The sequence below is a fragment of the Artibeus jamaicensis genome, unplaced genomic scaffold (assembly GCF_021234435.1).
Source record: "Artibeus jamaicensis isolate MK-2021 breed Jamaican fruit bat unplaced genomic scaffold, CSHL_Jam_final scaffold_3222, whole genome shotgun sequence".
NCBI classification, from domain to species: domain Eukaryota; kingdom Metazoa; phylum Chordata; class Mammalia; order Chiroptera; family Phyllostomidae; genus Artibeus; species Artibeus jamaicensis.
In genome coordinates, this window is record NW_026522038.1 from 4,937,862 (window position 1) to 4,952,695 (window position 14,834).

The following is a 14,834-nucleotide window of genomic DNA, read 5'->3' on the forward strand; positions in this document are numbered from 1 at the left end:
GTGAATGGGAAAAGAAGCACGTGCGAGCAGGAATTGTTCAACAACTGCAGAGAACGAGAAGCAAGGCAACAGTGTTGGCCTTGACGGGGCCAGAGGGAAGGTGCACAGCACAGGAGAAAAGTAAAATTAATTCTACCAAAGGGCTAATCAAGAGGGGAATTTTAATTTAGATTTGTTGCTAAAGGAAATGGGGAGGTATTTGGGGTCCTGAGGATGACTATGGTATGGTATATTTTAGTAAGGTCACTATGTCATCACATGCAGTACACAGAGAAAAAAAGTTAAGCCTGGAAATATTTATTTTGAGGCACAAACAGGCTCAGAATGTGAGATTATTGTTGTTTCCTGCTATTATTTCTATACTTTTGAATTCTTGTAGATCATATTGGGTGATTTCAGGTAAGAATAACACAAGAAAGTGACAACAGAAGGCCTGTAATGACAGTACAAGAGCCACCATACACGGCAGGGTTCTCTGACCTCGGGCCTGCAGACAGGTACCAGTCCAGGCCTGTTAGGAACAGGACTGCACAGCAGGAGGTGAGCTTGAATGTACTGCACTTGAATCATCCTGAAACTATCCCCTCTTCCCTAGTCCATGGAAAAACTGTCTTCCACGAAACTGATCCCTGGTACAAAAAAGGGGATCACTGTTACACGGAATTAATAGAAATTGGTAACTTTGGATACAGCAACCAAGGCTGGGGCAGGAATGTCGATGATGACAGAGAAGAGCACTGAAAGGTCTGAGCCCAAAGACTCAGAAAACCAAGAGCATGAGGACAGAGAACTGGAATGATGAACAATTTGGGAAGTGGAAGAGAAGGGAGCCTGAAAAGGACTGAGGGCTGTGAAAATCCAAAGTTGTAGGCTGTCCCTCTAATTAGTGGGGGGCCTTCACTTTAGAAGGTCCCATAAAAGTTCAGTGGTTTCATCACACTGAGTTTAAGATAACAAGTGGAACACTAAATAGAGAAACACTGAATACAAATAAATATTAAATCACACAGAGCAAAATAGAGCAGGTAACTTGTGAAGAATTCTACCTCTGATGTATAGAATTTAAAGTTTATCAAATTCCTTTTATACGTAGGACTATTAGGTGCTTTCTCAAGCGGCATATACTTTAGTGTAGAAGACATATTATGATTCCTAATATTTCCACAGTGAAGTTTACAAAGTTCTTTCAAAATCAAAATAACTGACATAGGTACCAACGCCCATCCTCGTTCAGCGGAGGTCAATTGTGTTAAATACCAAGGTAACGCCTCAGAGGATTCGGGTGTAAGAGAGGCAAACCAAAGTTAGCAAGTCATCAGCTTCCTTTGGGCAAGACTCGTTAGCGGAAGCCGAAACCAGGTATCAATGATGGGCTTAAAGAAAGAAGGGGAGAGGGGCTCGTAGTATGTACGGTGTACAGCCTGGCAGTGCTCAAAACGTACTTGACAAAGAAACTATCCGGTACAAAAGACAAAAATATGATTTGGCTTTCTCTATCAAATAACACAGTTTCTCGGCATCTTTTTCTTCTAGTGAAACCACAGAACAAAAGTACCGTCACAATTCAGCCACAACCGTGGGTACTTCAAAAGACAAGGAAGGAAAAAACTCCAGAAAATGCAGACCAGCCTTCGGGTACCGACGCTTTGGGCAGAGCGCGGGTCGGAGCTGCTCAGAAGTGTGGGTGACAGCTGGCACAGAACCGAGGAGCGAGAGGATCACCTCCCGCCCCCAGCCTGAAAAGCAAGGACCCAGCGAGGAAGCTGGTACCCCCTGGGCACGCGCAGGGAGGGCCGAAGAGAAGCCGCCGCTAACCTCCGCTGCCTCCCGGAGCAACAACGGAGCAACACTTCGCGCTACGTCGGGTAGCGACGGACGCCGGCGTCGTGCGTCACTTCCTTGGCTCGTCGGTAGGCAAGGCTAACTGTCGTAAACCAGTGGTTGAATTGAGACCTGCTACTCTTCTTGCACTGAAGGCTGTTTTGGAAAGTCGACGGTGTCGTTGGTTCTGCCGGTGAGTTTTGTTTGTTCGGTGTTTGTAAAACAGAACCAGTTATTAGAGTTTCTGGACTCGCCCCGCCACTTCGTGCCGGTACGGTGGCCGAGGAGGCTCGCGCACGGCGGAAGTACGGGCGGGTGGGTGTGCGCACCCGGGCCAGACGCGCACGTGGATCCGGTGAGTGGTTGTAGGAGCCGAAGGATCAGGGAATGCTGCGGCCGGGAGGGAGGCGGGAAGGGCGGGACAACAGCAAGAAGACCTTGCTGCCTGCTGGGGGAGGAGGTACTAACGAGGGCGACGAGGCTGGTGGCGGTGGGTCGATGCTCACAGGACTATGAGGAGGCGACACTCCTCACCCTTCGGGTTCGTCACTGGCGGCTTGGTAGTTGGTTTTGGTAGCAGAGTTGCTGTTATTACTGTCCCCTTTTATGGTGTTTAGGCGGAGGTTCAGAAGGGTGAGGTGGTGTACGCAGAGGTCACAGTGACCAAGAGGCACTCACTGATTTTCTCACAGGTGGGAGCGAGCATGTCTTTTCGAGGCGGAGGTCGTGGAGGCTTTAATCGGGGCGGTGGAGGTGGTGGCTTCGGTCGTGGCGGCGGCAGCAACAACCACTTCCGAGGTGGAGGTGGCGGCAATTTCAGAGGCGGCGGTGGCAATTTCAGAGGCGGCGGCAGAGGAGGATTTGGACGTGGGGGTGGCCGCGGAGGCTTTAATAAAGGTCAAGACCAAGGACCTCCAGAACACGTAGTTTGTATGTCCTTTTCAGAGCTTATCCTACCCGGTGACGGGGCGGGGGAGGGCGTGGAGTAGGGATGGGGATGGGCCGAGGAAGTTGCGGGTTTGTATCACCAGTAAGTTTGACTGGGGGTCAGGTACTCTTAAGATAGGTCCAGCAACTCACACACGGAGGGCGATGCTCGGTTGGGGAGTGAAATCTGTGGGGATGCTGTAAACGGATTTATAATCTGCTCAAGCGTGTAAGGGGGAGATAAGGACACTTAGAATGCATCATAGAACTTGGAACTTGAGCTTGGTCTGAAAGATACTAAATAGGTATGCGTACCTCTATTGTTCCCATTTTACAGGTAGGAACACTGTGACTCATAGTTAAGTTTCTTTGCCAGCATCATGGTTAGGAATAAGTGATCAATCAGTAAGTGGTGTATTTGGTATACAAAGCAAGTTTTCTGACGCCAAAGCCCAGAGTTTATCTTACTTATAAGAGAGCTGAGAGAAAAAATTTTGCTTGGAAGAGAAGCTGCAGAGGGGAGGCAAAGGAAAAGACTTAATTAGAGCAGTTTTGGAGTGATTATCAGTGAGGTGGAATGGAAGTCATGGAAAGTGACACAGATTTGACAGTGGAAGTGTGTATCAAAGAGGAGAAAAGATGAACACAGTCCACCATTCAGAATGGGTTAGGTCAGTATGCAAGGTGGTTTGCAGAGGGTAGTGGTTAGTCAAGAGGCCCTAGCCCAGGGCCATTTCAACAGTCCTTGCCTGAGAGAAACAGCGAGAACATGGTGGAATGAGAAGAAAGGTTAGATAGGAGAGAGATTTCAATGGAAACAAACTCGGTAGAACTTGACGAATACTGTCCTGGGAAATGTTAAAGTGTTCCAGATTTTGAGCCTGAGTGATAGGGAGGGAGAGTTGGTTTTGCAGTAATAGGATGAATAATTTAGTTTGGGTTGACAGTCAGTTAGAAATGGAGGTAGGTATTTTGAGATTTCACACTTTTCTGGAAAAGATTGAAGAGTCCTTGGTGAAGAGATGGTAGTGGGAAGGTATAAAGGGGGAAAGAAAAAATACAGGGGAACAACCAAGACTGATTTTACCATTAGGGATCAGGGAGAAGGAAGAACAGACATTAAAATGCAGTATGGTGTTTAAGCAAATAATAATAGTTATTGATGTAATAAAATCACTGTTACAGGTTGAGTGGTCTCGGTGAGCCAGGCACTTTTCTAAGCACTTGACATTTAATATTGCACTTAATACTCAGAATACTATATGTCGGGTATTGGACCTGTTATTAGCCCTGTATTAAAGATGAGGACACTAAAGTAGAAAGTGAGGCCCTTACCCTGTGTCACATAGCTGGTTTGGGGGGATTGGAATATCAACTCAAAGGCTTTTGTTTCTCAGGAGAACAGATACGGTGAAATCCCAGGTAGTTAAGAAGAAAGTGCCTAGGAGAGGTTGGTCAATGTCATTTGAAATTGTTTTATATTTTAATGTTTTCTTGTCCTGTTTCAGTATTAGGAGAGTTCCTGCATCCCTGTGAAGATGACATTGTTTGTAAATGTACCACAGATGAAAATAAGGTGCCTTATTTCAATGCTCCAGTTTACTTAGAAAACAAAGAACAAATTGGAAAAGTGGATGAGATATTTGGACAACTTAGAGATTTTGTATCCTTTTTCATTGGAAGATGTAGTGATCTCATTGAAAGGTGACTATTTGCTTTTTCTGGAGCTAAGCATTAATTAAATTGAACCTCTTGCTTCATGACAGTATTGCTGAGATTGGACCATAAAGAAGAATCAAGAGAGGAGAATGTATTTCCATATATACAGGGGTGGACAAAGGTGGGTTTACAGTTTGTATGGAAAACATAATAAATAGCTTTAGCATCAACTCTGTTTTGCATACTCACAACTGTAAACCTACTTTTGCCCACCCCTGTATTGTAAAGACAGGTCCTTTGGAAGGTTTTAGAAATGATTTCCATCAGGATGAGTGCTGCAGGATAGAGGTACTTTACTTCGGATACGACGGGGCCCCTGGAATAGTACGGTGGAACTGGAAGTTTTAAAACAAAATACTAGTTTTAAAACAAAATGGTAATTTCTTCTGGGAAACTCATTTTTCACTTTTAGTAAACATTTCCATATATCCTAACCTTGTTTTTAAAATTACATATGAATTCAGATGGTTACCTTTTTTTAATCTTAATTGATTTTCCCTTAATACAGTTAATAGTACTTTTCAGTTAAACTGTCAGAAAACATGAAGGCATCATCCTTTAAAAAACTACAGAAGGTGAGTCAAGCTCATGGTATGTAGGGTCCTTGGATTTATAAGTGAATGGCCTACCCCAGGGCAGTCCTGCATAGGGCACTTTGAGACTCCTTCAGTATATCACCAGTGAAGCTCTTAAATTGATCTATTCTGTACTTCACATTGACCTTATTATCTTGAAGAGTAATTTATTTAATACAGGCTTTCAGAAAGTATTCCTTGTTCATATTAGCAAATGCTGTAGCTGCTAGGTTATGTTTTTTAGTTTATGTAAAACTGTCTTATTGAAAAGCCTTGCATGACCAAACATTCTAAGTAAAATATTAAATGATAAAACTCATTTGAGTGAAGTCAGAAATTAAATGACTTCACAGATATTTCAATACTATTCAGGTATGTGCAGTGCAAGAGAAATACAAGTAGCTGTGAAAATGTAGTAGTGGCACCAAATTTAGTGTCTTGGTTTTCTGAGGAAGTGAGCTTGAAGCTGAGACCTGAAAGTTGACTAGCAGTTATTGCCAAGTCCACTTCATGTCAGAATTATCTGGGGTGCTTTTCAGAAGATGAATTTCTGGGTCGCACTCCTAGAAATTGGACCCTGAATGTCTTAAGCAGGGACCAGGACTCAGTTGTTAAAATGAAGGCTCCTGGAGAACTTTGGTGTAGTTAGGCTGCACTAGGCAAAGAGGAGAAGGAAGTGTGTTACAAGTAGAGAAAACAGTAAGTGCAAGTCTGACACAGTAAGCCACTTGAAGGATCTGGAAAAAGCACAGGTGTAGCTTGGACATAGAATATTTAGGAATGAGAAAATTGTGAATTAAGACTAGAGGTAGGCAGGGGCTTTACTTAAGGACTTGAGGTCATGGGAAAGAGTTTAGACTTCAGCATTAGTTTTTAAATACTAGGAAAATATGGTTAAATTTATACTTAAGAGCTCAGGAAAAATAAAAGAAACCTAGGAAGGGGTCAGTACTCTGGGTGAAGGGGCCAGGTGGAGGCTGCTGCATTAGTCCTGAAAGAGATATTTTGGACTGTGGAAATGGAGAAAAATGGGTAGATTTATGAGAGAGATAGGAAGTAGAATTGATAGGTTTTGATAATTGATGAGCTGTTGAAGTTAAAAATGCTACCATGTTTCAGATGTCTGATTTCAGCACTTTGTGGATGGTGTCACTGGTTGCTGAAATGGCAACACTGGAGAAGAAGGGAATTGGTGGGAGAGAATGAGTTCAGTTTTGGGCGTAATGAGTTTGAAGTGTTTGTGAGATACTCATTCACACAGGTGCTCAAAGGAAGAATGGACTAGAGATAGAACTGGGAAGTTGTCATTAACAGGCAGTGTGTGATAGAGTCTAGGAAGAATTGGGGCACCTCCTGAATTTATCTATCTGTAAGCCGAGACTGGGAAGTAACTGCCCAAAAAAGAGAAGGTAAACCAGGAGAGTTTCATAAAAGCAGTACATAAAGGTTGAGAGAACAATATGGTTCCAAGAGTAAGTGCCGCTCAGCCAGGGCAAAGTGCTGTTGCAGAGTCCTCATGGGAAAGAGCAACATGGAGGGCAGCAAGTCGTGGAGCCAGTGGAGTGTGGGCTCAGAAGCCGGCTTCGGACCGGAGATGGGATGGGGACAGTGCCTTGTTGCTGGCATCTGGCATCTGGCTGTGGGAACCCTGACAAGCATGCAGCGGGACATTGCACTGCTTTACCGGTGGGCCTGAGAGCCAGGCTTCTCATGTGAAGAAAAGAATTTGCCTGTAACAGCCATTTAGATTTGATCTGGATACCTGCCTTTCCTCACAGCATTATTTACTTGAGGTTTTATTTAGTTGTTTTTTGTTTGGTTTTAAATCACAGATGCTAAATTAGTACATTGTACCTCTCCCCATTTCTAGATTCAGTGTTTAGGTTCAAGCCTTCCTTACCCAGCCTATGTTGTTGTGATGGTCTCTAGACCAGTGTTGTCCAGTCAAATTTTTGGCGAAGATGGAAATTCCTGCAGCACAGTAGCCATTAGCAGTTTGTAGTTTTTGAGCACCTGAAATGTGGCGTGTGACTCAGGAGCTGAATTTTTAATTGTCAGTTAATTTCGATCTAGGCACATGTGGCTAGTGGTTGGCACATTGGACATTGCAGACCTTGATAACGTTTTTGAAGGGATGGTCTCTGCAGGGAAGGAAAGTGATAAGGTGATATCTACAGAGGGATTCAGACATTTTGTTATACTAGGAAGTTTTGAAGCCTTCATGAGCGTTTTGTGTAAAATTGTGAAATGTATCCATTATATTTCATTATCGTGAAACAGTATTTTTTTAACCCTAAATGTACAGTGGATTTAGTTTCTACAAATCTTCCATTACTTAATATTTTCAGTAAAACATTATTGATCCTTTATTAAAGTCTTGAAATAGCTAGTAGACATACTAGACATATGTTTTAGTTGGGACTTTAATACTAAGTTTTTAATGGTTTCATTTTTCTTACAGCAATTCTGTTAAGTTAAAATGTAGTTAATTTTTGCAAGGCATTATCTGTTCCTAAGGAAGAGTTAGATTGAATTGGTCTTTGGTCTTCTATTTATATGCATGTTATACTTACTACACGCCAAAGTTTAGGTGTTTTAGGTACTCTGTTCTTTTGATCTTCACAAGAATCATGTGATGTAGGTACAGGGTTGGCCGAAAGTTTGTTCAGTTTGCTCATAAAATAGAAGACACATTTTTCATTTTTACCAATAATTTTATTGGTTTGGATGTTTTGAATATGTCATCTATCTTCTGCGTGATATCACATTGTTCTCAGTTAATGTCTCAACTTGATTGTTGTCAACTTCAACTGGTCTGCCTGACCATGGAGCGTGGTCCAGTGAAAATTTCCAGCATGGAACTGTAAACCACTTTTGACACATTCAATCAGTCACAGCACCTTTTCCATACACTGAACAAATCGTGTTTCATGTTTTAGTTGCATTTTTACCTTTCTTGAAATCATAAAGCATAGTATGCCAAAAATGTCACTTCTTTCCTCCCATCTTCAGTATTAAAATGGTTACACAAAAATTCACCATTTATGATGAACTTTTTTTTAAAAAAATGCACGCTGGTACAATACAATCTAACAAAATTGTTTTGAATGAAGTTAGATGACTAAGTGCTACTAGAGCCATCTTATGGAAAAAGCAAATGAACTCTTTGGCCAACCCAGTACCTCATTATCTTGATTTTACAAATCAGAAAACTAAGGCACAAAGAAACTTAAGTCCAGGGGTGTACTGTAGTATGTAGAAGAGCTGAGATTTGAACCCAGGCATTTTGGAGTCTAGGTGTGGATTCTTAATGATGATACTATACTGCCTCCAAGTCATGACTCTAACTGTTTCTGTTATACTTCCAGTTCTATATAGACCCATACAAGCTGCTGCCACTGCAGAGGTTTTTACCTCGACCTCCAGGTGAGAAGGGACCTCCGAGAGGCGGAGGTAGAGGTGGGCGAGGAGGAGGAAGAGGAGGAGGCGGAGGCAGAGGTGGTAGAGGCGGTAAGTTACTTGTGGGATAAAATTCGTAATGAGTTTTCAAACTTGTAGTTCATTCATGTAGTACAATTAAATTTTGTACATAGGCAAACCTCCCTAATGTTTGTTTGTTCATTTATTTTTCTAAAGCTATCTTTAAATCTTCGCAAATTGCCATAGCAATAATGTTAGTTTCAGTGACTTATTTAAAAAGAAAAAATCTAATAAAGTATAATTTTGAGGGATTTCATCTCTGAGTTATTCATGTTTTATTGGGAATTTTATAAAATAAAAGATCATAACTGAATTTTAATTAATGTCATTGAGTGTTGATTATATGTTGGGAGCTGGTCATATAGTTAATAGCTAAGTATATTTTAATATTCAGAAAACCTTGCTAGGTTGTGATATCCTTATTTTTTGGATGAGGAAATGGAGGCTTACAAGTCAATTTGTCCTAATCAAACAATTGGCAGCCTAGAAATAAAATCTGTGCCTTCCGATGTCATGTTGAAGACATCAATAAATTATTGATAATAAATGGATAATTTATTACCAATAAATTAATTGCTTTGGGTCAGTATTTCGACATGTATTTCCCAAAAGCTTTGGTACATTCATTATCATGGGCGAGTAGATGCTGAGCAGCCTTGGGGAGGAGCTGGGATGCAGCGCTGGGCGTGCTTGTGTCTGTGGGTGTGGTGGTGGGCGGACGCCTGGAAGGTGGGCAGGCCAGTGGGGAAAGGAAGAGGAGCTGAAAACGGGTTGGAAAGCTTCTGTTACTGGATCAGAAAAGAGACAACGTACTTTTCACATTGTGTCTCTTGATTTAGTTACGATTTCACCCTATAAATGTACTTTTTGCATTTAGATAGCTAGGAGATAATTTCTTAAGAGAGCAAACACATTTCTTTTAAAAATATTCTTGGGAGTGCCTCTTTGGGTATCTGATGGAGAGAGATGCCCTCATTCCTATTCTGTGTTTGGTCTCATACGCAACATTAAAAAAAATTCACAACTCTATTTTTAAAAACCTTTATATATTTATACCAGTGTTTAGAAATGTATATTTGTTTTTTCTCATAATACTTTCTCTTTTATTGTTTAAAATATTTTACTTAATTATTTTTAGAGAGAGGGGAAGGGAAGGAGAAAGAGAGGGAGAGAAACATCAGTGTGTGGTTGCCTCTCACATGCCCGCACTGGGGACCTGGCCCACAACCCAGGCATGTGCCCTGACTGGAAAACTACCAATTTGTACTTTTTAATCTCTTTGCCTTTTTCACCCAGTCCCCCAACTTCCTCCCATCTGGCAACCCTCAGTTTGTTCTCTCTTTCTGTGAGTTTGTTTCTGTTCTCTTCTTTATTTTGTTCTTTAGGTTCCATATATAAGTGAAATCATAGTATTTATCTTTCTGACTTATTTCACTCAGCACAATACCCCCTAGGTCCAACCATGTTATAAATTGTAAGATTTTCTTTTTTATGGCTAAGTAATATTCCATTGTATATATGTACCATGTCTTCTTGATCCACTCATTTACTGATGGCCACTTAGGTTGCTTTCATATCTTGGCTATTGTAAATAATGCTGCTGTGAACATAAGAGTGCATATATTTTTTTCTAGTTACTGTTTTGGGTGTCTTCAGATAAGTACCAAGAAGTGGAATTGGTGGGTCACAAGATGGTTCTACTTTTAATATTTTGAGAAACCTCCAGAGTGGCTGATTTTCCAGAGTGGCTGTACCTGTCTACAGCTGCACCAGCAGTGCACAAGGGTTCCCCTTTCTCCACATCCTTACCAGCTTGTTGGACTTATTGGTGATGGCCACTCTGGCAGCTGTGAGGTGATACCGCATTATGGTTTCAATTTGCATTTCTCTGGTGATTAGTTACATTGAGCATCTTTTCATATGTCAGTTAGCCATCTATAGGTCCTCTTTGGACAAATGTCTATTCAGGTCTTCTGCCCATTTTTAAATTGGATAGTTTGTTTTTTTGATGTTGAGTTTTATAAATTCTTTATAAATTTTGGATATTAACCCCCTATTGGGTGTATCATTGGTGAATATGTTCGCCCATTCAGTGGGTTCTGTTTGTGTTTTGTTAGTGGCTCCCTTTGCTGTGCAAGGTCTTTTTTTTTTATATAGTCCCATTTATTTATTTTTTCTTTTGTTTTCCTTGCCCGAGGAGATGTATGAGAAAAAAAATATTACTAAGAGGAATGTCAAAGACTTTACTGCCTATGTTTTCTAGGCATTTCTATGGTATCAGATCTTACCTTTAAGTCTTTAATCCATTTTAGTTTATCCTTATATATGGTGTAAGAAGGTGGTCTCGTTTCATTTTTTCTGCATGTATCTTTCTGATTTTCCTAATGCCATTTATCAAATAGACTGTTTTTACTGCATTGTGTATTTTTACCTCCTTTCTCATAGACTAATTGACCATATAGGTGTAGGTTTATCTCTGGACTCTCTAGTCTGTATTCTCCATTGATTATTGTGTCTGTTTTTTATGCCAGTACCATACTGTTTTTGGTTACTGTTGCCCTGTAGCATAATTTGATATCATGTAGCATGATACGTCCAACTTTATTCTTACTTCTCAAGATGCCTGTGGCTATATGAGGTCTTCTGTGGTTCTGTATAAATTTTAGGATCATTTGTTCTACTTCTGTGAAAAATGCCATTGGTATTTTGACAGGGATTGCATTGCATTTTTAGATTGATTTGAGTATTTAGATTGATTTTGAGATTGACATTTAACAATGTTAATTCTTTCTGTCCATGAGCATGTTATGTGCTTCCATTTATTTGTATCTTTCAGTTTCTTTCTTTATTGTCTTGTAATTTTTTGAGTACAAGTCATTTACCTTCTTGGTTAAATTTATTCCTAAGTATTTTTTTGATGCAATTGTAAATGAGATTGTTTTCTTAATTTCTCTTCCTTATAGTTTATTACTAGTATGTAAAAATGCAACTGTTTTCTGGATATTAATTTTGTATCCTGCTACCTTACTGAATTTGTTTAACAGTTTTAATAGGGTTTTGTTTTTTTTTGGGTTTTTTTTGGTATACTCTAGGCTTCTTTCTATATAATGTCATCTGCAAATAATGAGTTTTACTTCTTTCTTTCCCATTTGGATGCCTTTTATTTCTTTTTTCTTGGCTGATTGCTGTGGCCAGGACTTACTATAATTTTTTTTAAACTCGTCATTTACAAAGTAAGCCCCCAAATAAGTAAAAAGGAAGAGTGAACTAGGAATCCAGTAGGTGTTGTGTAATAGAGAACTGCTGTACAAATATAAAATTTCAAGGCTCATCTACATGTGAATATTGATGATGGTCCATATGCTGCTCAGTTAACCTTAAAAGGTTAATGCGTTCATTGTAGAACGTATAGATGAAAACCACTCATTATCAGCTTTCCTTTGTTTTTATGATAAAAAGCCATTGTTCAATCAAAAAAGTATTTACCGTAACCAAAAGGCTAAGATGCTCACACAGTTAACAATAGGGCTAAATGCAGCTTTATAGTAACACACTTCCCTAATTCATTAAAACAAAATACTTGTCTCAGAAGTGTGGAGAACCAGGTTTGCTCAAGTAGCAATAGTGATGGAAATGTATTAGCCTCAGAAGCTACTGAGGGTGGTCCATTCTATCCTAATACAATGTAAAAAAAACAAAAACCCCCAAACAAAAACAATATTTGTTTAAAATTTTAATCTAGGGTTGTAGCCTCCTTCTCAATTGGGAAACTTCTACTTTTTTTCCATTTTTATCTTTTAAAAAATTCTACAAGATTCATTTATGAATCTGTATTTTTCTGTATGGTTGTAGAAATTGTATTATATTTGTAGGCTTGTCAGAATACAAATGGCTGCGGTTATTTAATAAATGTATCTTTTATTTTTAGGTGGCTTCAGAGGCGGAAGAGGCGGGGGTAGAGGCGGAGGCTTCAGAGGAGGAAGAGGAGGGAGTGGTGGTTTCAGAGGTAAATGGAAAATCTTTAATGATTGAATTTCTAGAATTGGTACTGCCTGCCATTTAAATTTTTTAATTTATTTTTATTTCTATTTGCCAGCAAGTCTGTGGCCTACCCTGGCGTTCTTAGCTTTATCCTAATTTATAGCTTCGGTTCATTCCACTCTTTCTTTCTTTTTTCTTTTTGAATTTTTTTACCTTCAAGTTTATTTTGCTGTATTTTTTAATTGGAAAAATAAGAAGGTGTAATAGAAATGACAGTTAAATTTGTCAAAGTATGTTTGTTAAACATGACAAGGACTAATGTTGATTTTAAACTTTAGATTTGGGTGATAGTACTATTAAAAATTCATTTCTGTACCTTTAATACTTTTGTTTTTTTTTAATCAGGGAGAGGACATTAGACATAAAACTTGACAGAGGAACTTTACCAGTTGATTTCTGCGTTAACCTGCACGACCTACTTCTGGGGATCAGATTTGTTTCTGGAGCAAGTCTTGAAGTCCTGGGGATTATGTGACAGTGGCATTCGGATGTCAACATCACTCAAACATGAGTGCGACAGAACAGGAGGCATTTATGCTCTAAAGGAGTCTGAACAAGTGTTCCTATGTTTTGTATTCTGCTTGGAATTGTGGTTGCTTAATAAATGGACAGTTTTCATATGAACCATATTTGAATTTTTATAATAAAAGTGTCTTTTATCCCTTTACATTATTTAGAGCTGTGTTAATTAAACCAGAGCTAGTTTTGAAATTAAAATGAACAACTAAAACTTAAACCCAGTGTTTTTCATGTAGAGAAAATGGTTTATGTACTATATAACTGATCCTTAAAAATTAGGCTAGTGAAACAATGCTTTAATATTATTTGTAAACATCCTTTTCAAAGTGTTTGCCTTTTATATAGAAGAACATCAACATGCTCTATTGTGTTTTCTTTTTTTATGTTAGTAAGCAGTGTCTCTGATTGTAACGATTAATTGATCAGAAAATTTTAGCATGGATTACAACTCTATTAAAGTTGGAACTGCTTTGTTCAAAGTAACAACTGCAGTTCGAGACATTTCTGAAGACAAGTTTAATTTTCCTCATTCAATATAGTTTGAATGTTGAAAGTTTTACTAATTGTTCTTATTTTACTTTTTTAAAGGTGATTCTAAAAGTATAAGATGTCATTCACGCAAGCAGATACTTGATTTTCTTCCTGCTACACGTCCAGAATCCCGTGTAGAGACACAACTATGGGATCGGTGTTGGTCCCGGTTGGTGTGGTGTCAGAAGCAGTCACGAGAACAAGTTAGAAAACTGTGTGGTCCAGGACCACTTCCCTGTCACTGGTTTCCCCCAACTTGTGTTTTTTCTCAGAAGAATGAGGTTGCCAGATCTTCTCCTAAATTTTTCTAACCTAATACTCCTGGGAGTAGCATATAGTATTGTCTGCGTCAGTACTGTGGGTTTTACTTATCTTTTTGGATTAATGGAATTGTGGCAACATTAGTAAATATGTAGGCTGTGAATATATATAACGAAGAAATGTGTTGTAAATTACTGTTTCACAGGAAGCAGTCATGCTTTCAGAACATGGGACAGGAGGCTATTTAATTTAGAATCGTCGGGTTCAAGTTTTTAGAGTTAGGGCCAGGTTTCTAGGCTTGGTTTATAAAAGACATGGTGAGCACCAAAGGGGCCGAGACATCATCCCAAGGACAAATAACATTCCCACACTTTTTTTTTACATTAAAAAAAAGGTCTTAAAATGTCTGATGGAAGTAGTATATGTGTCGGTAGACAAACCACTTAGAGATTTCACCTTTTTCTTAGGTGTATCTTTTGGTCATTGGCCACCATTAATCTTTTGTTTTCACATCTTATTTGTCCTTCCCTATATAGTTGTTTCTGGGTTTCCTTTGGGGCATTTAGTTTTGAATTAAGTTCACATTTAGGGAGCTTAACACCAGTGAATGTGGTACTGTGGTATCACTGAGTTCCACTGTAAAGAATATTTTGATCACTATTCACATTAAATCTTTTGAGCTAACTGAATTAACATGCTTCATCATGTTAAAATGTATTTATTGCCATAGCAGTTAAACAGTGTAATGGAATATACACCATATTTCCCCATATTCCTGAAAAATTTGGAAGAGTTATGAAAGGAGGATGGACTAGACAATTGAAATTTACAAGATTAAAAGAGCTGTGAGCTATGTAAACATTGATATGAAACAGGTCTATTAGTATTCTAAGCTTCATAACAATATAGCTTTTCTGTTTCATGAAGGAAGCATGAAAAAAGTACTTTGAATACACCTAT

At 39.2% G+C, this 14,834-nt stretch overlaps 1 protein-coding gene and 1 pseudogene across 4 annotated transcripts; both read left to right on the plus strand.

The window, feature by feature from the left end:
• Positions 1–1,857: 1,857 nt before the first annotated feature.
• GAR1 (GAR1 ribonucleoprotein) lies at positions 1,858–13,230 on the plus strand. 4 transcript variants are annotated; one of them, XM_037156127.2, is made up of 7 exons: positions 1,858–2,014; positions 2,514–2,751; positions 4,257–4,411; positions 4,983–5,042; positions 8,411–8,552; positions 12,451–12,528; positions 12,909–13,230. In XM_037156127.2, exons 2-7 carry the CDS (start codon positions 2,526–2,528, stop codon positions 12,920–12,922), a joined length of 675 nt encoding a protein of 224 aa, XP_037012022.1. In that variant the 5' UTR covers positions 1,858–2,014; positions 2,514–2,525; the 3' UTR covers positions 12,923–13,230. The 4 variants fall into 4 exon arrangements, with proteins under 4 accessions (XP_037012022.1, XP_037012043.1, XP_037012035.1 ...); XM_037156148.2 differs by lacking the exon at positions 1,858–2,014 and adding an exon at positions 2,086–2,176; XM_037156140.2 differs by lacking the exon at positions 1,858–2,014 and adding an exon at positions 2,184–2,362.
• Positions 12,088–12,208, plus strand: LOC119057924 (uncharacterized; annotated as a pseudogene).
• Positions 13,231–14,834: the final 1,604 nt, after the last annotated feature.